Source organism: Tachysurus fulvidraco, chromosome 9 (genome assembly GCF_022655615.1).
Source record: "Tachysurus fulvidraco isolate hzauxx_2018 chromosome 9, HZAU_PFXX_2.0, whole genome shotgun sequence".
NCBI lineage: Eukaryota > Metazoa > Chordata > Actinopteri > Siluriformes > Bagridae > Tachysurus > Tachysurus fulvidraco.
Window position 1 is genome coordinate 27,358,828 of NC_062526.1, and position 21,061 is coordinate 27,379,888.

General features: G+C 43.5%; 1 protein-coding gene across 1 annotated transcript; it reads right to left on the minus strand.

Moving 5' to 3' along the window:
- Positions 1–15: 15 nt before the first annotated feature.
- On the minus strand, positions 16–18,877 carry LOC113658665 (E3 ubiquitin/ISG15 ligase TRIM25-like). Its single transcript, XM_047817962.1, has 12 exons — positions 18,172–18,877; positions 16,070–16,165; positions 15,697–15,930; positions 15,410–15,581; positions 15,146–15,205; positions 11,773–12,300; positions 4,662–5,290; positions 4,178–4,273; positions 3,805–4,038; positions 2,511–2,685; positions 2,355–2,408; positions 16–1,042 (listed from the first exon to the last, which is right to left on the minus strand). The coding sequence occupies exons 1-12, from the start codon at positions 18,763–18,765 to the stop codon at positions 513–515; spliced, it is 3,402 nt and encodes a 1,133-aa protein (XP_047673918.1). The 5' UTR covers positions 18,766–18,877; the 3' UTR covers positions 16–512.
- Positions 18,878–21,061: the final 2,184 nt, after the last annotated feature.

Sequence of the window (21,061 nt, forward strand, 5' to 3'; positions counted from 1 at the left end):
GTATTTGAGACCTTATACTTTAAAGGTGTATACTTTATTGTAGAGTAGCTTTAAAATAAAATGAAATAAAGAAAGAGATGAAAAAAAAAGAATTTATGCCACTTATATTTCAGTTGCTCAGAAGGCTTGATGCATATTATATTAAAAAGTACCCATCTGCTTAAATGCATAAATATACTGTACACCAGCACCTCCACACGGTTTATATAAATAATGGCTGCTTTTCCACAAACTCACCACAAGGGGGAGGCAAAGATTAAAAAATATCATACAGTGACTCAGAAATGTGCAACAAACCTAGGACAAAGACCATAAACCTATATGGCCAAACCTTTTGTGCACAGTTTTTTTGTCACAAAGATGAAAGAAAACAATAATACAGAACGTATTTATATTTGTATGCTGTAGCATCGTTTAGACATGACAATAATAAAGCATTTGATTGTCATTTTTGGGGAAAAGTTGACTGAAAGTTGAAAAATTTCTATCTGACAGCAAACAAAATACACACTTTATTTTAAATCACACAATTTCACAGTAGAACCAAACCACCAGTCAAGCTTGAACCCAGCGTACAGAGGCTGAGTGAATGTGGTGTGGACTTTGTGGATGAGCTTCATGGTGTCAGAGACGCTGTAGAAGGACAGAATTCCTGCACTGTGATCCACATACACTCGTATTCTGGAGCAAGGAGGAACTCTGAGATCAGTCTGAATGTTGTTGTGCCAGAATGAGAGAGAATAAGAAGTACACCACAGACTCCAGGACTGATTGTTGCGTCCAAACACACACTCATCACCCTGTCCTTTCCTGCTGATGTCTTTATACGAGACTGAAATTTCCACCGTACCGCTCCACTCCACCTCCCAGTAACAGCATCCACACAAACTCTCCTTACACAACACCTGAGACCAGGTGTCAAATCTCTCTGGATGATTAGAGTACTGCTGCTCAATCTTACTGCCTGTCACCACTCTGTTCTTCTCAGACAGAATGAGGTAACAGTATGCTGTGTTGGGATCCAGAGTCAGGTAACAGAAATCTAAAATATAAAAAGAGAAAAAGAAACTGAACGGTGTGAACAAGTTGGGTCCATTCACAGAATACTGTATATTCATGTGACGTGTGAGACAGCTGACTGTGAGAGCTGAGAAATACCTCAGATGTAGATAGAGACTTAGAGACGTTTTAATAGGTAACTAGATTTGTAAAGTTTATTGTGACAAACTTTGATGTCGGCTTGTCAGAGCAAATATTCCCAAAGGCCGGTATGCTTGTTATAGGTCTTTGCAGCTCCACTTCGATCTGAAAACCTGAGGTCCGACCCGAGACCCGAGAGGGTTCGGGTCTAAAAGTTTCACGTGTGCCTCGGACACGGGTCGGGTATAATAATAGCTGCGTTGGGTCTAGGGTCGGACTCGGGTCTAATTTTTTCGGGTTTGTCTCGGGTCGAGTCTTTCTTTAAAATAAATAAATAAATTTTGCACGTCAGGTTTGGGTAAAAAGTGATTCGGGTCGGGTACATTTCTTTAGACCCGAGAAGACCTCTAATGCTTGGGTGCCAATACTTTTGGAGGCAATTGTATACGAGCATGTGACGTGTGATGAATACCCCTGACACAGTTCCCCTAATTGTGCTGAGTGTTTTGAAATATCACCTGTCCATTTTTTTGATAATTTTTTATTTTGGGCGCGGGGTTTTATGTGACTTCACGTGACGTCATCCGAATACTCGTGACGCAGTTCCCCTCATTGTGGCAAGTTTAATGATATATCACATGTCCATTTTGTGGTATTTCTTTATTTTGGGGCGGGGCTGAATGTAACATCATGTGAAGTCATCCGGATACCCATGACATAGTTCCCCTCATTGTGCTGTGTTTTGATATATCACACATCTATTTTGTGGTAATTTGTTATTTTGGGAGCAGGGCTGCATGTGACGTCATGTTAACATCCCTAAAGAAGGCACACCCATTATAAAATGTAGAGGTTTATAACTCGTCAAGCTTTCAAACAATCTACACCAAACTCGGCCAGCTTCTTTAGGGTGATACTCTGGACAAAGTTCTCTCAAAAGCTCTCCCCCAAGATAAAAAAACATTGACATATCAGTACACTCAGGACAAAGAGGGGAATTGCGACGTCACGTACAGCCCCGCCCCCAAAATAAAAATGATAAAAATCTCAAGTTCTCCCACATCTTGTAGCAATCCATGTTTCCTGCCAAGCCAACTGAGGAACCCTGAACTGAATCCAGTCGCTATTTCTACATCCATTGCAATGTCTACAATATTACGTTTTTGTGTGTGTGTGTGTGTGTGTGTGTGTGTGTGTGTGTGTGGTGCACATACATTTCAGAAAATCTCCGTCTGCCTGCGATGGTGAATTGATCTGAACTGCTGCAGCTGTGGAGACAATAATAATAATAATCATCATCATCATCAGCAGCAGCAGCAGCAGCAGCAGAAGCATCATTGTGTTTCACATGCAGTAGAATCTCCTCTTACCACGTGGATGAATTTTGTTTTTAAATTCCTCCTTACAGAATTCCTCGATCCGCTTCTTCAGATCCGACAGAGAATCCATCATTCCAACAAACGAGAGGTGTTGAGGGCCAGTGATACTGGATGTGTTAGACTTTGGAATGTGAACTTTGGAAGCCCAATGTGCAGAAGTGAGGGTCTAGAGAAAGCAAATGCAATATAAAACAAATGTACGACGCTGCAGATAAAAGCAAATGCAAATCTTGTTATTTGCTAACTGTTGAAAAATCTGTGCCTCAATCAAACTATACTGCTCTTATGTTTTGATCCTCCTAAAAACTGTAATATTTCTGCACCCTTGTCACTGTTACACTGTTGACCTCTAAGTGATATTTTCTAAACGTCGGGCCCAGTAATTGCCATCCCACAGGTCTTCCGACTGTGCTATTAACCGGCTCCTCAGTGCAGCCCCCAGGGGCATGTTCTTACTCCCAAAACCCCTTCCTCCTATTTCCCTCACAGCTACATAACTGTGCCGTGAGGATGCTATAAAGCTATAAGGACAGTGAACTCCTTATGTTGACCTGGGAGGAATGGAGGCACTCATGAAAGGTGGCCAAGGCTTCACACTGTCCTTTAATCTGGGACAGACCTCTTCCCAGCCCATAATTTTATCTCCCAAAATATTTGCGGTCTGAACAAGGTTTGGAGAAAATGCCTAGGTGATGTCCAACCAGGCAGGATCTATTTCCCATTATTTGTTTGACTTCAGCTTCTCTCCTGGGGCCACACAGTATTTGTTGTGCATCCTTGTGCCATTAGAACCTTGGAGTACTTGTGGGGTACACAAGGGACACAGTAAGGACAACAGTCCAATCAACCTGGACTCCAATTGAGGTCCTCTATTTACCAGACACCTCTAGAAGTCGTTTGTATGGCAAGATTATTGTCAGGTTTTTGCCTGCTGTCAAATGGACAGGTAGAAAGAGCCAATCAAGACCTGGAATGGTCCCTCTGATGCCTGGCCTTCTCCGATCTCTTGACTAATGTGGTATGCCCATAAAACCCTCTTGCACTCTGCCGTGAGCATGTGACCATTTGAGTGCAGATCAAGAATCATGATAAACACACCAGACAAACTAATTCATAGCTGCTCGATCACATCAATAATGCTCGTTAAACATCTCCTGCAGCTCCATCTGTCTCAGGAGACCCCACGTGGAATCTTGGCCACAAGTTTGAGAACATACGCTCTAATATGTAAGGTAGAGGTGTTTTAGAGAACAGCTGACTCTGTAGATCAGACAGTGTGTGTTACCTGGAGGAAATGGATGTGATCGTGTGTGTGTGAAAGCTTCTCCAGCTCAGTGACTCTCCTCTGAAGATCATCAATCTCCTGCTCCAGTTGCTCCAGGAGTCGTTCAGCTCGACTCAGTTCAGCCTTCTCCTGAGCTCTGATCATCTCCATCAACTCTGAGCGCTTTTTCTCCATGGAGCTGATCATCTCAGTAAAGATCATCTCATTGTCCTCCACTGCTGTCTGTGCACTGAGCTGTTAGGAGACACACAACACATGAAGGTCCATTTAAAGTTCATCTCTCATTCTCTCTCTTACTGGGACTCTAAATGTCTCCATGTTGTCCATGTTGTGTGTGTTTCTAGGAGCAGCTCTGTCTCTGCTCACTGCTCACCTTTATAATGTCCACAGCCTGTTTCAGCTCCTGCACCTTCTTCTGCTTCTCCTGGAGAATCTGCTGGAATTTCATCTGTTCTTTCTTTACCTCACTCTGAGGACATAATAAATATATACACTGTCATGTAGTTAATATAAATAATAAGAGTTAAAGTTTATGTGTGTTTGATAGAGCTGTAAGTCACTGTGGAGGTGTGGATTTTTTTTTTTTGCTCTAGAATTATAGATTATACAGATTATAGTGTGGTAAGTAAAATAATGGGTTTTGTTATGAAACGCTTAGGTGATGGTGTGATGTCTTGGATGCCTGCCAGGAAACTCTCTCTCTCCATACTCTAACATGACTCACCCTGTCCCTTACTGGTCTGACCAGATTATTACATATTATGGAAACTCTCTTAACCAGAACACGAATGTAAGTTTATATTCTGTAACTGACTAAAGCCAGAACTAGAATTTAGACTGAAAAAAAAAATTCTCACCTGTTTTTCATCTCTCCCTGCTGCGGCTGTGACGGTTTCATGTCCTTTGTGTTTATCCATCGTACACAAATAACAGATGCAGGTTTGATCAGTACGACAGAAGATCTCCATCAGCTTGTCGTGTTCGGAGCAGATCTTCTCTCGTAGATTTGTTGAGGTTTCAATTAATGTGTGTTTTTTCAAAGCAGGAATTTCAAGATGAGGTTTGAGATGAGTTTCACAAAATGAAGCCACACACATCAGACAGGACTTGACGGCTTTGTGTTTTCTCCCGGTGCAGAAATCACACTCCACATCTCCAGGTCCAGGGTAACAGTGATCAGGAGAAGCAGCTTGAACTTCAGTCTTCTTCTTCAGTTTCTCCACCACTTCAGCCAGCATGTTGTTTCTGCATAGAACAGGCCTTGGTGTGAAAGTGTCTCTGCACTGAGGACAGCTGTAGACGTCCTTCTGATCCTCCTGATCCCAGTGATCATTAATACACACCTTACAGAAACTGTGACCACAGGAGAGAGTCACCGGGTCCTTCAGGAGATCCAGACACACTGGACAGCTGAACTGATCATGATCTATTGAAATACTCGCCTTGGCCATTTTTCTGAACTCACACACTGACAATGCGAGAGAATGAGAGGCAGTTTATATTTACTGATATTTCCTGATTCTCTCTGTGTGTGTGTGACTTATTTCTTTCAAGTATGTAGTTCCAGGGTTAAAAAAATAGTAACCTGATGAACCAGTTTTTGACAGTAGTGACACTTCTGCAGTGCAAATCATTTTGCTTGTAGCAAATGACATTTTACACAACCACGTAAATAAGGGTTAAGAGCATTGCTCATGGGCCGAGCAGGAGCAGCTTGGTGGAGACTGGGATTCAACTGGGCTTGGAACCTTCCATGCAGTGGTCCAAAACCTTAACCACTTTCTTAATCAAATTAATGTCACAAATGTTTCACACATTGTTATGAAATACATTGCCTTCTGAAGTGCTAAGTAAAATGGACGTTTGCAGGAACAACATCATTTGATTGAAAAGTTGTGTATTGAGGGGTCAACAGGCTGAAGATCCATGTGCATTGGTTTTAGTGAATAAACAATTAAAGTCAGACAGGCAGGGTCAAAGCCGACAAACACGATATCAAAGCACATACAGTACAGAAATCGGCAACGGCAAACAAGCAGAAGGTCGGGGCAGGCAGCAAACAGGCAGAAGGTCGGGGCAGGCAGCAAACAGGCAGCAGGTCAGGACAGGCAGCAAACAGGCAGCAGGTCGGGGCAGGCGGCAAACAGGCAGCAGGTCGGGGCAGGCAGCAAACAGGCAGCAGGTCGGGGCAGGCAGCAGGTCAGGGCAGGCAGCAAACAGGCAGCAGGTCGGGGCAGGCAGCAGGTTGGGGCAGGCAGCAAACAGGCAGCAGGTCTGGGCAGGCAGCAAGTTGGGGCAGGCAGCAAACAGGCAGCAGGTCGGGGCAGGCAGCAGGTCGGGGCAGGCAGCAAACAGGCAGCAGGTCGGGGCAGGCAGCAGGTCGGGGCAGGCAGCAAACAGGCAGCAGGTCGGGGCAGGCAGCAGGTCGGGGCAGGCAGCAGGTCGGGGCAGGCAGCAAACAGGCAGCAGGTCGGGGCAGGCAGCAGGTCAGGGCAGGCAGCAAACAGGCAGCAGGTCGGGGCGGGCAGCAAACAGGCAGAAGGTCAGGGCAGGCAGCAGGTCGGGGCAGGCAGCAAACAGGCAGAAGGTCAGGGCAGGCAGCAAACAGTCAGAAGGTTAGGGCAGGCAGCAAACAGGCAGAAGGTCGGGGCAGGCAGCAAACAGGCAGAAGGTCGGGGCAGGCAGCAAACAGGCAGAAGGTCGGGGCAGGCAGCAAACAGGCAGAAGGTTAGGGCAGGCAGCAAACAGGCAGAAGGTCGGGGCAGGCAGCAAACAGGCAGAAGGTCAGGGCAGGCAGCAAGCAATCAGAAAAACTAGTAGAATGAAACAGGATCAAAACCAAACTAGAACTACACAGGAAACGCTCAGAATGACAGTAGAAACACATCGAGACTTCGCACCGGCATAGAGTTCAAGTTCAGCTTATGTAGGGAGTGTTTGATGAGGAACAGGTAGCAGTGTAATCACTGGCAGTGAAGGATTCTGGGAGGTGTAGTCTGGAGGAGCTTAAAATTCTGGGGATGCTTCCCTTTGCTGGGGTTCGGGAGGTGCGTGTTACGCGCTGAGCGTGACAAGTTGATTGGAGAGGTGAAAATGCATAAAGATTCAGCCAATCATCACGTCTATGGAGAACAAAGTTGATCTAAAATGACTTGTATGTACAAGAACATGTTTTATTCATTCTTTCTTTCATCTTCTACCGCTTATCCGAACTTCTCGTGTCACGGGGAGCCAGTGCCTCTCAGGCGTCATCGGGCATCGAGGCAGGATACACCCTGGACGGAGTGCCAATCCATCACAGGGCACACACACACTCTCATTCACTCACACACACACACACACTCTCATTCACACACACACACACACACACACACACACACACACACACACACACACACACACACACACACGCACACACGCACACACACACACTCCGGACAATTTTCCAGAGATGCCAATCAACCTACCATGCATGTCTTTGGACCGGGGGAGGAAACCGGAGTACCCGGAGGAAACCCCCGAGGAACGGGGAGAACATGCAAACTCCACACACACAAGGTGGAGGCGGGAATCGAACCCCCAACCCTGGAGGTGTGAGGCGAACGTGCTAACCACTAAGCCAAAGTGCCCCCCAGAACATGTTAGATTAGAGCTAATTTATCAGCAAAAACAGAAATACCGTAACATTCTGTGGACTGATTACAGTAAAATTGTTCTTTTCAGGTCTAATAGACAGTATATGGGGCAGTGTTGGCTCAACTGGTTTAGGCTCTGGGTTGTTGATCAGAGGATCAGTGTTCAAGGCCTAGCACAGCCAAGCCGCCACTGCTGGGCCCTTGAGCAAGGCCCTCAACCCTCCTGCTCCAGGGGCGCTGTATCAAAGCTGCCCCTGCACTCCGACCCCAACCTCCTCAGTTGGGTTATGTGAAGAAAAGAATTCCACTGTGCTGTAATGTATATGTGGTGATAATAAAGGCTTCTATGCCCCGCTCTATATTCTATGTACCAGTCAAACACCAGGTACTGAATTAAAGTCACAGTACACTATAAAGACATTGAAGCATGGTGGCACACAAATCGTGGTATTGTTATGTTTTTCATACCCCTGTAGCATCTGGTACAGGTCATTTAGATTCCATGTCCCAGGCACCCTAAACTTCGGCATCTAATCTTCAATCAACCGATGAGCAACCCAGTTTTACACACACACAACTGGCTCCAGAATGACTGGAGCCTACACAAAGACCAGATAACCCCATGCGGCTTCTCTGATTGAACTCATAGGGGCCCTCAACCAGAACACACACACAACACAATGAGACATTCCTTTTACTAATAAAACCCGAAGATAAGATACTCTAAGGTTCTCATTCTTATAACCCTGTTGTAATGTGTTTCTTCTTTTAAGGAAGGCTTGCCTGACTTAAAATTATTTGCTTACTTTCCTGACAAGGGTGTATTTTATTCATGTGTCAGAAAACAACATTGTATTTAACATCAGTTATACTCTAATTACTGATCATGGCATGTTAATGTATACCTGTTCTAATGCTGTATGCCCCTTTAAGGTCTGATGTCAGAATGTATATGAAGCTATTGTTTTCTTTTTACTTCCCTAATGAAAGTGCATTTTGTTTTGTGTTTCAATTTTGTTTCTTTGCCTTTATAAGAACACAATATCGTATTGACATCAGTTACCCTTCGATTACTGATCTGTGTATGTAATGTACCACTGCCTTTATACTGTCATTACCCTTCATGTTTAGTATCTAAATGACTACAAAATTATTTTATTTGAGCACAAAAGGTGCCATACCATCTTAATCCACCTTGGATAAAACTTTAAAGTCATCTAAAAGTTTGATAGCTAAACCATGCCCACAGACACCTGAAACAAAGGGAGTTTTTCCCTCCGAAATCTCAGGCCGTAGTATTGGCCATCTCCCCAAAGATGGGTGGAGTTCGTGACCTTTAAATTGTCACAAACACCACTAATCCGTGGTCAGACTTTCGGGAACAGCTTGGAGACGACTCCACCTTCCTTCAAAGAAGTTCCAGCAAGCTTCACTTCCAAGAACGACAACTATTCTGATCTTCAGGAGAACCTGGAAGAACGTCTGACCCACCCTAACTGACTTTTCAGAGATTTCTCTGTTGCATCCGGACTCTTGTGCAGTAAGCCAATGCAAGTAACCGTTTCCTTTACCAACCAATTTAGATGCGTATTTTAAGTGTGAACCTTGTATTGTGTCTTGAGGTGAATTTAAGTTTCTGTGACGATTTCCCAGTTAGGGTGTGATTAATTTTGAAGTTTAAACTTGCCATTCCTTTCCTTCCTTTCTCTAATTTATTCTTTCCAGTCTCTTCCTCCCTTTCCCCAATTTTAATTTATTTTGTGTTATTTTATTTTCATCTTTGTTTCCCTATTTCTTTTGTTTGTTTGTGTAGTTAGCTTTATGTTGTGTTTGTCTCATTCATTAAATGTCATATTGTAAGAAAGATTCCTCCTCGCACTTGTCCGCGTCTCTTTACCTCTGCAAAACAATAGGAGCTCCGGAGCACTGAGAGAACAAACCACACGAGTGAAATCAAATCTGGTTTATTCCAAACAGCTGCTCAAAGGACTGAGCTACAGAACAGAATATATACGCAATGAAAATACAGTAAGCTATGGTGTATGAGATAAGGCGGAGGCCAAGTTTTCTCAACATAGATAGGGGTATGCTAGAATGCTGCTTCCTCACAACTCTTATCCAAGCATTGAAGGTCAGAAAGCCTGTACATGAGCAAAGAGAAACTGAGTGTCCTGCGAGTAATCAAGAGCACTAAAGGAACAGGATAGATTCAAATCAAGAACATTAAATCAGAAGAGGTGAAGATGTCATATAACATATAACACAGAAATACATTTTTACATGACAGAGATTTCCTCGTTTTCTATTCCCTTAAGATTATGGTTACGTTATCAGCAAGCCTTACCATCCTGCTTATGTTTGCAGAAACACAGGGTACAAAAACAAGAAAACAAGAACACAGGTCAGCATGACCTGAGTGGGGGGGGGGGGACGGGACGACACATTCATTTCGACATAGAAAGAGAAATGTGGAAAAAAAGGAAATAAGCACAAAAAATAATTACCATAAAGAAAATTCATTTCAGCACATATTTTTGTGCCATAAGTGATTGTCTCTGAGTATTGCTCACAAACTTAAGGTACCTGCAACATCTGGTCTGAACTACATGCTCTATTAAGTTAATTTAATTTACAATACGGTATAAAGTAAAAGGGAAGTGAATCTTTCTCGGCCGGGAAGATACCTCCTTCATAGAAGACCAAATAAGTGTAATGTTAATTCCACTTAGGTTAAAATATTTAGTCACTATAACGCATTATAATTACTCATAAATATTTACCTTGCTTCGCGAGCCAAAATCGCTACACCCCAGAGTTTGGTCTGTTTATCGTATACTAGGGACCATGGATCAGTTTGAATAAGTTAAAATAAATGCCCCTGAAATGGGGTTTCAACAAGACAACCCATTGAAAACAGGGTGGACATTAAAAATGCAGTTTCTAAAACAAAACCCAAACCTTTACAGGAAATGTGGAATGTAGTCCTGGCCTGAAATACCTTCTACCGATTTCTAGGTGCCAGAAGATGGTTAACTTGATGCAACACAGATGCACAGCAGTTATTAAAAACAATGGTAAAAGCTATTCATATATTTGGTCTTTTATTCACATTCTGCTATTTATTGGAACACAACTGTACTTCCTGATTCTGTGTATGTTTGCTGTGTGTGTGTGTGTGTGTGTGTGTGTGTGTGTGTGTGTGTGTGTGTGTGTGTGTGAGTGCATGAGTATGTGTGTGTGTAAGTGTATGCGAGTGTGTGTGTGAGTGTGTGTGAGTGTATGTGAGTGTGTGTGTGTGTGTGAGTGTGTGTGTGAGTGTGTGAGTGCGAGTGTGTGTGAGAGAGTGCATGAGTGTGTGTGTGAGTGTATGTGAATGTGTGTGTGTGTGTGTGTGTGTGTGTGTGTGAGTGTGTGTGTATGTGTGTGTGTGTGTGTGTGAGTGTGTGTGTGTGAGTGTGTGAATGTATGTGAGTGTGTGTGTGAGTGTGTGAGTGCATGAGTGTGTGTGAGTGCATGAGAGTGTGTGTGAGTGTATGTGAGTGTGTGTGTGAGTGCATGAGTGTGTGTGTGAGTGTGAGTGTGTGAAAGTGAAAGTGACGTGACATACGGCTAAGTACGGTGACCCATACTCAGAATTCGTTCTCTGCATTTAACCCATCCAAAGTGCACACACAGCAGTGAACACACACACACAGCAGTGAACACACACACACAGCAGTGAACACACACACACACCGTGAACACACACCCGGAGCAGTGGGCAGGCATTTATCCTGTGGCACCCGGGGAGCAGTTGGGGGGGTTTGGTGCCTTGCTCAAGGGCACTTAAGTCGTGGCCGGCACGAGACTCGAACCCACAACCTTCGGGTTAGGAGTCAAACTCTCTAACCATTAGGCCTGTGTGAGTGTGAGTGTGTGTGAAAGTGAAAGAGAGAGACAGAGGAGCACAAACACATTTAGGATATAAAAACTCCTTTATTAATAATTTCTACTGACTTTGATGTATGAATTTACACAATGTACCGATGGATTTCTTCTTTCTCTCGCAGCTCCTGTTATTCCCCTTAAACCCACAAGAGTACTCCCTGGGAGTATCCCAGGGTGTATCCTGCCTCGATGCCCGATGACGCCTGAGATAGGCACAGGCTCCCTGTGAACCGAGGTAGTTCGGATAAGCGGTAGATTTGATGGTTGACATTTAATTGTATTGAGTGCTCTTTAATTGCTGCCACTGCTTTTTGTGCAGATGGATTGTGAGCTAGAAAAGCAGCAATGCTGATTAAGTAGCAATGTGCTAATATACAGGAATTTTACCCCAAACACTATACACATTATTCTGAATCACACAATTTCACAGTAGAACCAAACCACCAGTCAAGCTTGAACCCAGCATATAGAGGCTGAGTGAATGTGGTGTGGACTCTGTGGATGAGCTTCATGGTGTCAGAGACGCTGAAGAAGGACAGAGTTCCTGCACTGTGATCCACATACACTCCTATTCTGGAGGAAGGAGGAACTCTGAGATCAGTCTTAATGTTGTTGTGCCAGAATGAGAGAGAAGAAGAAGTACACCACAGACTCCACGACTGATTGTTACGTCCAAATGAACAGTCAAAACCATGTCCTTTCCTGCTGATGTCTTTATACGAGACTGAAATTTCCACCACACCGCTCCACTCCGCCTCCCAGTAACAGCGTCCACACACACTCTCGTTACTCAACACCTGTTCCGAGGTGTCAAATCTCTCTGGATGATCAGAGTACTGCTGCTCAATCTTACTGCCTGTCACCACTCTGTTCTTCTCAGACAGAATGAGGTTACGGAATGCTGTGTTGGGATCCAGATTCAGAGAACAGAAATCTAGAATAAAACAAGAAAAATAAAATGAACATTGTGAAGATGTTGGGTTTAATTTGCAGAATACTGTATATTTATGTGAAGAGTAAGACAGCTGACTGTGAGGACTTATAAGTGAGGGAGATCTAGATTTTGCCTCATATTTAGATCGGGTGCATGGGATGCCATTAAATTTATGGGTATAGAAAAGAATCACTGAGTTGGACAAAGGATCATTTTGTTGAACCACTTGCAGTAATTACACCCCGTAGTCTTTTTAGTCTGGTGGGATACATCAGTACCAATCTTGCACATCTCTGCAATATTTGCCTGCTCTTCTTTGAAGAACTTCAGTTATATTTGATGGTGACCTTTGGTGGACTGCAGTCTTCAGATCATTCCACAGATTATTAATGGGGTCCCTGGATTCTGACTAGTCCGTGCAAGGACCTTCTTCCCCTTTAACCGCTGTGTGGTCAATTTTGTGTATTCCTTTAAAATTAATTCACAATTTTAAGCAAAAAAACTCCAGGTCGGCCATCAACATCATCGACTGCCAGCTTGTTGATGATCTCTGGCTCTCTATCACACCACGTACTCTTAAAGATCACGGCGGTGAACAACGGCCCTTTCAAGATAGTCTTATCACTCACTAGACCACACCCATCACTCCACTGTTATAATAGCCTACAACTCCTCCATTGCTCCCCCTACTGCCAGCACCAATGTCTCAAGTGAGTCCACATCAGTTGCGAACCCAGAATCCACATAGACACTTCATTTAACACTGAAATACCTCACGAGCACCAACACATAGAACCGTCTCCTGAGTATTAGTCGTTTCCGGACTGCATTTCTATTATATAGCGTCCTATTTCCCACACTATATAAGCTGAACATGAACTTGACCCCAGTGCGAAGCCTTGATCTGCTACTGCGATCATTCTGAGCCTTTCCCTGTTTTGTCTCTAGTTCTGGTTTTGTTACTTTGTTTCTGTCTTTCTACTTATTGATTGTTTGCCCCCTGCCCTGACCTTCTGCCTGTCTTTCTGACTACGATTTCTGCCTCTGCTACATTGTTGTGTTTGCCGTCATTGACCTTTGCCTGTAGTTTACGAGTTCATTCAATAAAAGCTGCAAATGGATCCTCAGCCTTACGACACTTCATTACACTGTCATTGGTTTCCTACTGTAAATACTGTCTTTGCTAGAGTTCCCTGTGAGGTGTTTTCTGATAATGGTCCCCAGTTTACCAGCAGGGAGTTCAGTTCTTTTGCTAAAGAGTGCACCACTTAAAGCCCATACCATACCATCAAGACCAATGGGCTTGTAGAGAGGTCTGTAAAGATTGTGAAGGCTCTTATTAAAAAGAATAAAGACGGAAAAGCAGACTTTCACATGAGTGCATCATTGCAAAATGGGTTGCCGACTGCACAAATGCTGATGGGTCGACAGATTCGCACCAATCCATGAGGACCTGTTAACAGAAGCAAGTAGAATCAAAGCCACAAAACCAATACACAGAGACAAGCAAAAATGACACTACTAGGTTTTAAGAAATTCAAGTATCCTATCATTTACTTCCTAGCAATAATCGCATCTCCCTGTCCTTCCATGCCTCACTCCTCAAGCCAGCAACCCCACTGGGAACAACCCCACACCACCACTGCCCATAGAAGTTGATGAATCCCAGGCATATCTAGTTCAAGGCATCATCAACTCACAGAGACAGCAATGACACTATAGTTCATATCCTAAACCATGCAACATGGGAGCAACAAGGCAACAATATAAGATCCGGACAGAGCATGGTGAAACTCTGAGAAGGAACCGGGTGGACCTGAGACCACAAGTGTCAATTCAAGAAGCTGATTTGCCACCAAATGACAAAGGGGTGTTGAATGTTTCCAATAGTGGACAAGCAGATGTCAGTTCTGTGGATTTCGAGAACTCAGCTATGACAGAAGGAACTGTTATCTCTCCCGCAATGTATTGCCCATCAAGATGTCATGTTAGCCCTCCTATTGAAAGTTCTTGAATATTTCAAGGGCTGGGGTAGTTGGAAAACAAAAAAGGTGTAAGTTGACTATGCAAACGGAAGTTGTCCAAAAAAAAATTGTTATAATCAACCTTATCTTTACAGGGTTTATATCTGGTTTCTTCTTCCGGGTTCACGGTCATTGAAAACATGCTCATGCTGCAGCTGAGCACAAAGTATAGCCAGTTCTTCTGTGTAAACTAAGCTGTTTCGTATTTGGTATTTGTCACTGAGCAATACTGTTTATTACATATAATATTTATTAATATTGTCATTACTATATTTCAGTCAGGACCACTACGTAAATGAAGGTTATAGCGAGCATACAGTTAGTGTTGGCGGGATGGTTCTGTTCTGGGAGAATTTTGCATGGACGGGGCGAGGAGGCAGCGCTGGGGAATGAGTAGACCAGACCCCCCCCCCACACACACACACAGCTCAGAATCAGAACCGAAATTGCGCCAGGTGCGAATTTTTTTACGTGAAGAATTTAATCTACGCCGGCGACGGGTTCTGGCAGGAGGAGTCGGGGACGGAGGAGGGTGTTGGATTCCAGCAGCGGCGGTGCGTAGGTGCGATCGAAGGTGAGGATTTAAAGGAGGGGAAATTACTGTGTGGCCTGCCTGAACTAACGCGATGCTTGATATCTTTGTTGTTATTTAATATCAGAATTGTTCCACTTGGTTTAATCCAGTTTCTGTTTTTTTCCTCCACTAAAATATAGTAAATAATTATTAGAAATTTATGATGGTTATGGTTTTGTTGGAGATTTGTGTGATGAATTGTGTTTGTTTGTGTGTTTGTTTGTGTGTGTGTGTGTGTGTGTTATACATTTCAGAAACTCTTCTCTGTTCTGTGGCTCTTGTGGTGAAATGATCTGAACTGGTGCAGCTGTGGAGAGAAAAATGGAGATGAAGATCATCAGGTTGTGTAAAAGATGGAAACAGACGAAAGTGATGAAGTCAGTTTATTCGTTTGAAATCGGTATTTTACTTCTAAGTGTCAGGTGAGCAAACTGGAGCAGATACTGTAAGTAAAAAGAGCGAGTAAAGATGTCCATCATTGTGTTTCTCCAGCAGGAGCAGCTCCTCTTACCATGTGGAGGGATTTTTTCGAATTCCTCCTGAGAGAATTCCTCCAGTCTCTTCTTCAGATTTGAGAGAAAATTCCTCACTCCATCAAATGACAGATATTGAGGGACACTGATGCTGGACGTGTCAAAATCAGGTTTGTTAAATGGAGGAGACCTACGTCCAGAAGCTAAAGCCTACAGAGAAGAAATGAACTAAAAGACATACAGTTCTTGTGATGCCAGATGTAAGGTGTTTAAGAGAGCGTGTGTGAGGAACAGCTGACTCTGTAGATCAGACAGTGTGTGTTACCTGGAGAAATTGGATGGGATCGTGTGTGTGTGAAAGCTTCTCCAGCTTAGTGACTCTCCTCTGAAGATCATCAATCTCCTGCTCCAGTTCATCCAGGAGTCGTTCAGTTCGACTAAGTTCAGCCTTCTCCTGAGCTCTGATCAGCTCCGTCACCTCCGACCGCTTTCTCTCCATGGAGTTGATCATCTCAGCAAAGATCCTTTCATTGTCCACCACTGCTGTCTGTGCACTGAGCTGTTAGGAGACACACAACACATGAAGGTCCATTTAAAGCTCATATCTCATTCTCTCTCTTACTGGGACTCTAAATGACTCCATGTTGTCCATGTTGTGTGTGTTTCTAGGAGCAGCTCTGTCTCTGCTCACTGCTCACCTTTATAGTGTTCACAGCCTGTTTCAGCTCCTGCACCTTCTTCTGATTCTCCTTGATTCTCTGCTGTGATTTTATCTGCTCCTCCTTTAACTCATGCTAAATGCAAAATCATCAGAATCAGTATGAAATAATTGTGCATTGATAGTATTAGTTTCTATCGGTAACTATTACAGATATTAATAGTTAATGTTAAATCTAGCCACAGGAGTTGCAAGCCAGTGACTTATGTTCCAGTCCCAAGCCTCAATAAATACAGAGGGTCGTGTCAGGTAGGGCATCTGGTGTAAAACGTGCCTGGTTGAAAATACGAATCATCAGTGGGAATTCCAGATCAGATCACCGGATCGGTCGAATCCAGGGTTAACAACGACCCTCACCGGCACTGTTGACCTACAGGGTGCTGGCGGAAACTGGGTTGCTGTCGGTCTTCTGTTGGTCGTAGGTTGTAGGTCCGGATGATGCACCTGTGGAGGTGTGAAAGTGTCTAGGAGCAACAGCAGGAGTTTCTATTTAGATTGTTCAAGAGGATTTTAGAGGGGGCACAGTGGCTTAGTGGTTAGCACGTTTGCCTCACACCTCCAGGGTTGGGGGTTTGATTCCCGCCTCCGCCTTGTGTGTGTGGAGTTTGCATGTTCTCCCCGTGCCTCGGGGGTTTCCTCTGGGTACTCCGGTTTCCTCCCTTGGTCCAAAGACATGCATGGTAGGTTGATTGGCATCTCTGGAAAATTGTCTGTAGTGTGTGAGTGTGTGAGTGAATGAGTGTGTGTGCCCTGTGATGGGTTGGCACTTCGTCCAGGGTGTATCCTGCCTCGATGCCGGATGACGCCTGAGATAGGCACAGGCTCCCCGTGACCTGAGAAGTTCGGATAGGCGGTAGAAAATGAATGAATGAAGAGGATTTTAGAGAGTGAGAAGATGCCTGGTGAACGGAGGAGAAGTGTTCTAGCAACGATCTTTAAGAACAAGGGTGATGTGCAGGGTTGTAGCAACTACGGGGGTATAAAGTTGATGAGCCACACGATGAAGCTATGGGAAAGAGTAGTGGAAGCTAGGTTAAGAAAGGCAAGGAAGCTAGGCAAGGAAGTGGATATGTTTGTGCAAAGCAGTATGGTTTCATGCCCAGAAGGTGCAAAGAGAGGAGCTATGGTACTGTATGAGGATGTCAGTAGTTTGGAGAGGTATGACAGAGTAGTTCAGGATATGTATAAGAGTATGACAGCAGTGTGATGTGCTGTAGGTCAGACAGAGGAGTTCAAGGTGGGAGTGGGGTACATCAAGGATCGGCTTTGAGTCCCTTCCTGTTTGCTATGATGATGGACAGATTGACAGATGAATTCAGACATGAATCTCCATTGACGATGATGTTTGTAGATGACATTGTGATCTATAGTGAGAGTAGAGAGCAGGTGGAAGAGCACCTGGAAAAGTGGAGGTCTGCTCGGGAAAGAATAGGAATAAAAGCTAGTCTTAGTAATAAATTTGAATATATGTATTTGAATGAGAGGGTGGGAAGTAGAACAGTAAGGTTACAGGAGGCTGAGGTCAAGAAGGTGCAGCAGTTTAAGTATTTGGTTTCAACTGTCCAGTGTGATGGAGAGTGTGGAAAAGAAGCAAAGAGGCGTGTAGTCGTTTCGTTTTGTAATTGTATATATGGAGTGCATCAAGGTGAGAGGAAGGAAACTAGTAAGTAGACTGTTTGCTCATCAGTTAAACACAGAAGAACACACCACCCCCAGAAAATCCCTCCGCCTCTAAGCGGGCACTATTTAACATCAGTATATGTGCGCTGTACAATATACTACAAGGCGAGTACAGGTGGGTTGGAGTGGGTGGAGAAAAGTGTCAGGAGTGTTTGTTGTGTGGCAGAACACAACACAACAGAACATCCCTACACCCCCTCTCCACTTTTACATTCCATGACATGCCACTTACAGGTTTGACCAGATTATAACTACGACTAACAAGTTTTATCTTAACCAGAACACACCTCTATTTTTTTTCCCTCACAAATTTCAAATGAACATTCATAAGTGACTAAAGCAGTTCACCCTAAGTAAGAAAATAACACTAGAATTAAATCTGGAATTCTTTCTTCTTCTCACCTGTTTTTCAGATCGTTCTGCTGTGACCGTGTCTGTGTCGTGTCCTTTGTGTTTATCCATCATACACATATAACAGATGCAGGTTCGATCAGTACGACAGTAGATCTCAATCAGCTTGTCGTGTTCAGAGCATATCTTCTCTTGTAGATTTGTTGAGGCTTCGATTAATGTGTGTTTTTTCAAAGCAGGAATTTCAAGATGAGGTTTAAGGTGAACATCACAGCACGAAGCCAGACAGACCAGACAGGACTTGACGGCTTTGTATTTTCTCCCGGTGCAGAAATCACACTCCACATCTCCAGGTCCTGCGTAACAGTGAGCAGGAGAAGCAGCTTGGACTTCAGTCGTCTTCTTTAGTTTCTCCACCACTTCAGCCAGCATGTTGTTTCTGCGTAGAACAGGCCTTGGTGTGAAAGTGTCTCTGCACTGAGGACAGCTATAAACTCCGCTCTGATCTTCCTGAACCCAGCAGCCATTAATACAGACCTTACAGAAACTGTGACCACAGGGAATAGCCACTGGCTCCTTCAGGAGATCCAGACACACTGGACAGATAAACTGGTCCTGATCTACTGAAATACTCGCCTCAGCCATTTCTCGTGTACAGAGAAAGAGAGAGAGACAGAAACAGACAGAGCGCTAAAGGCACTTTGCTGTCACATTTTTTTGTTTTTATTTCCTGATTCTATTCGAGTTACTGTGTGTGTGTGTGTGCGTGTGTGCGTGTGTGTGTGTGTGTGTGTGTGTGTGTGTGTGTGTGTGTGTGTGTGTGTGTGTGTGCGTGTGTGCGTGTGTGTGTGTGTGTGTGTATGATCATACTCTGTAGAAGGTTCAGTCCTCACTCTTCTACTACATTCTATTGTCTCTGGATGCCTCAAAGTATTACCTCTGTGTAACAGACTCTAGAGAGACAGAGAGAGAGAGAGACAGAGAGAGAGACAGAGAGAGAGAGAGAGAGAGAGAGAGAGAGAGAGACAGAGAGAAACTGTGTGCAATGTAAAAACACCGCTGAAAAGTGAAAGAACAGACAATAAAGAATCTGTTGAAGTCTCAATCTTTATCATTTACTCATTTCTGATAAAACAAGAAATTGTATTCTAACCCTGTAGACTCGAGTAAAACAACTTCTCCTTACGGAAAACTCACAAACCAGAGGACACGATTTATTTCTCTGTTTATGTAGAATGTTTATACAGTAATCCAAGTCCCTGTGAACGAGCTGTTACTATGGAAACGAGAAGGTTTACAACCCGGTGCATTATATTTCCAAACCTGTCTATTTCTATTAGAAGTTTTAAGCAAACCAAAGGGTCTAAAACCAGGTGGTGTAAAATACTAGACTGATTCTGAAAGAAACCGGTGCTGAGTTTCCATTTTATTGGTCGTGTGTTAAACATACATTGTCACAAAGCAGCTCCGAGTAAAGACCATGAAATATTTAGGACATTGTTACACTACAATCATTGTGAAGTTGTAGAATAAAAAATGCCTGGTGTTTAAGTTGTGGATGGATGAGATCTTGGATGCCATCCAGAGAGTGTCCAAATTCCAGAGGAGTGTTGAGTCCAAAATCAGGTTCATCTCTGTACTTACATGTCTTGCCCTGTGACAGACAGGTGATGGGGTAAACATTCTCTAACTGGTTTGACATGATAATAACTAACACCTTTTTTTTTTTTTTTTTTTTACAAAATCCTTCTGATTTATTTATTTATGTCACTTTGTAGAAGCCAATATTCTGATTTCCTACTTAAGACTTAGACAAAAATATATCAAGAGTAACTCCTCCTAGGGCTTTGGAGCCACATTCACCAAATTCGGATATGTTGTAGACCCTGGTCTGTAGTTTGTTGCTATGACTTTTCTAAGCGATCCGAGTTCTAGTACTTCCGGTACTTCTGGTACTGTGTCTCAAAGTGGCCTTTTTTCCCATAGACTCCCATTATAAATTTTGGAGGTTTATAACTCGGCAAGCTTTCGAACTATCTACACCAAACTCGGCCAGCTCCTTTAGGGTGACACTCTGTACAAAGGTTTATATTGGTGTACCGACCGGCCTTTCAGTTGTGGGCAGCCCCGCCCACAAAATATGCAAAATCAAAAAAAATTTTACAACATGGACATGTGACATATCAAAACAATCAGAACAGTGAGGGGAACTTCCTCACGTGCATTCTGATGACGTCAAGTGACGTCACGATATGTCACGTGAAAATAAATAATTTGGACAAAATGGGCATGTGACATATCAAAACACTAAGCACAATAAGGGGAACTGCATCACGGGTATTCTGATGACATCACGTGATGTCACGTGAAATCATGTGACATCATGTGACATCACGTGAAAACAAACAACATTAGCACAACATGGACAAGTGGCATATCAAAACACTCAGCCCAAGGAGAGGAATTGTGTCACAGGATTTCGGACGATGTCACACGCTCGTCTCCACTTCCCTCAAAATGTTTTGGCACCCTAGCGCTCTACTAGATTTCACAAGTTTTATGTCCACTTGCCTCCAAAAGTACCACTGACCCTTATGTCCACTTGCTTCCAAAAAGCACCGGCCTTTGCGAATACTTGCCTCATCAAAGCCAACATCAAAGTTTGTTCCAACAAACTTTACAAATTTAGTTCAATTTGTTTTTACATTCGTCATTTCTTTGGAAGCTTTTGAATTATCTACACCAAACTCGGCCAGCTCCTTTAGGGTGATACAAATTTTTTTAAATTGGTGTACCGACTGGCCTTTCGGTTGTCCCACAGCCCCGCCCCCAATATATGCAAAATCATGTATTCTGATGATGTCATGTGACATATAATAAAAAATGAAATAAAAAATTTGCACAACATGGGCATGTGATATATCAAAACACTCAGAACAAT

What these genes read in the sequence shown, in the direction of transcription:
- LOC113658665 (XM_047817962.1), bottom strand. Translation starts at nt 18,765, where the DNA reads ATGGCTGAGGCGAGTATTTCAGTAGATCAGGACCAGTTTATCTGTCCA. An exon ending in ATCCCATCCAATTTCTCCAG is followed by an intron (nt 15,582 to 15,696) that starts GTAACACACACT and finishes TCTTCTCTGTAG; the next exon opens with GCTTTAGCTTCTGGACGTAG. An exon ending in AGACGGAGATTTTCTGAAAT is followed by an intron (nt 1,043 to 2,354) that starts GTATGTGCACCA and finishes TTTATATTTTAG; the next exon opens with ATTTCTGTTACCTGACTCTG.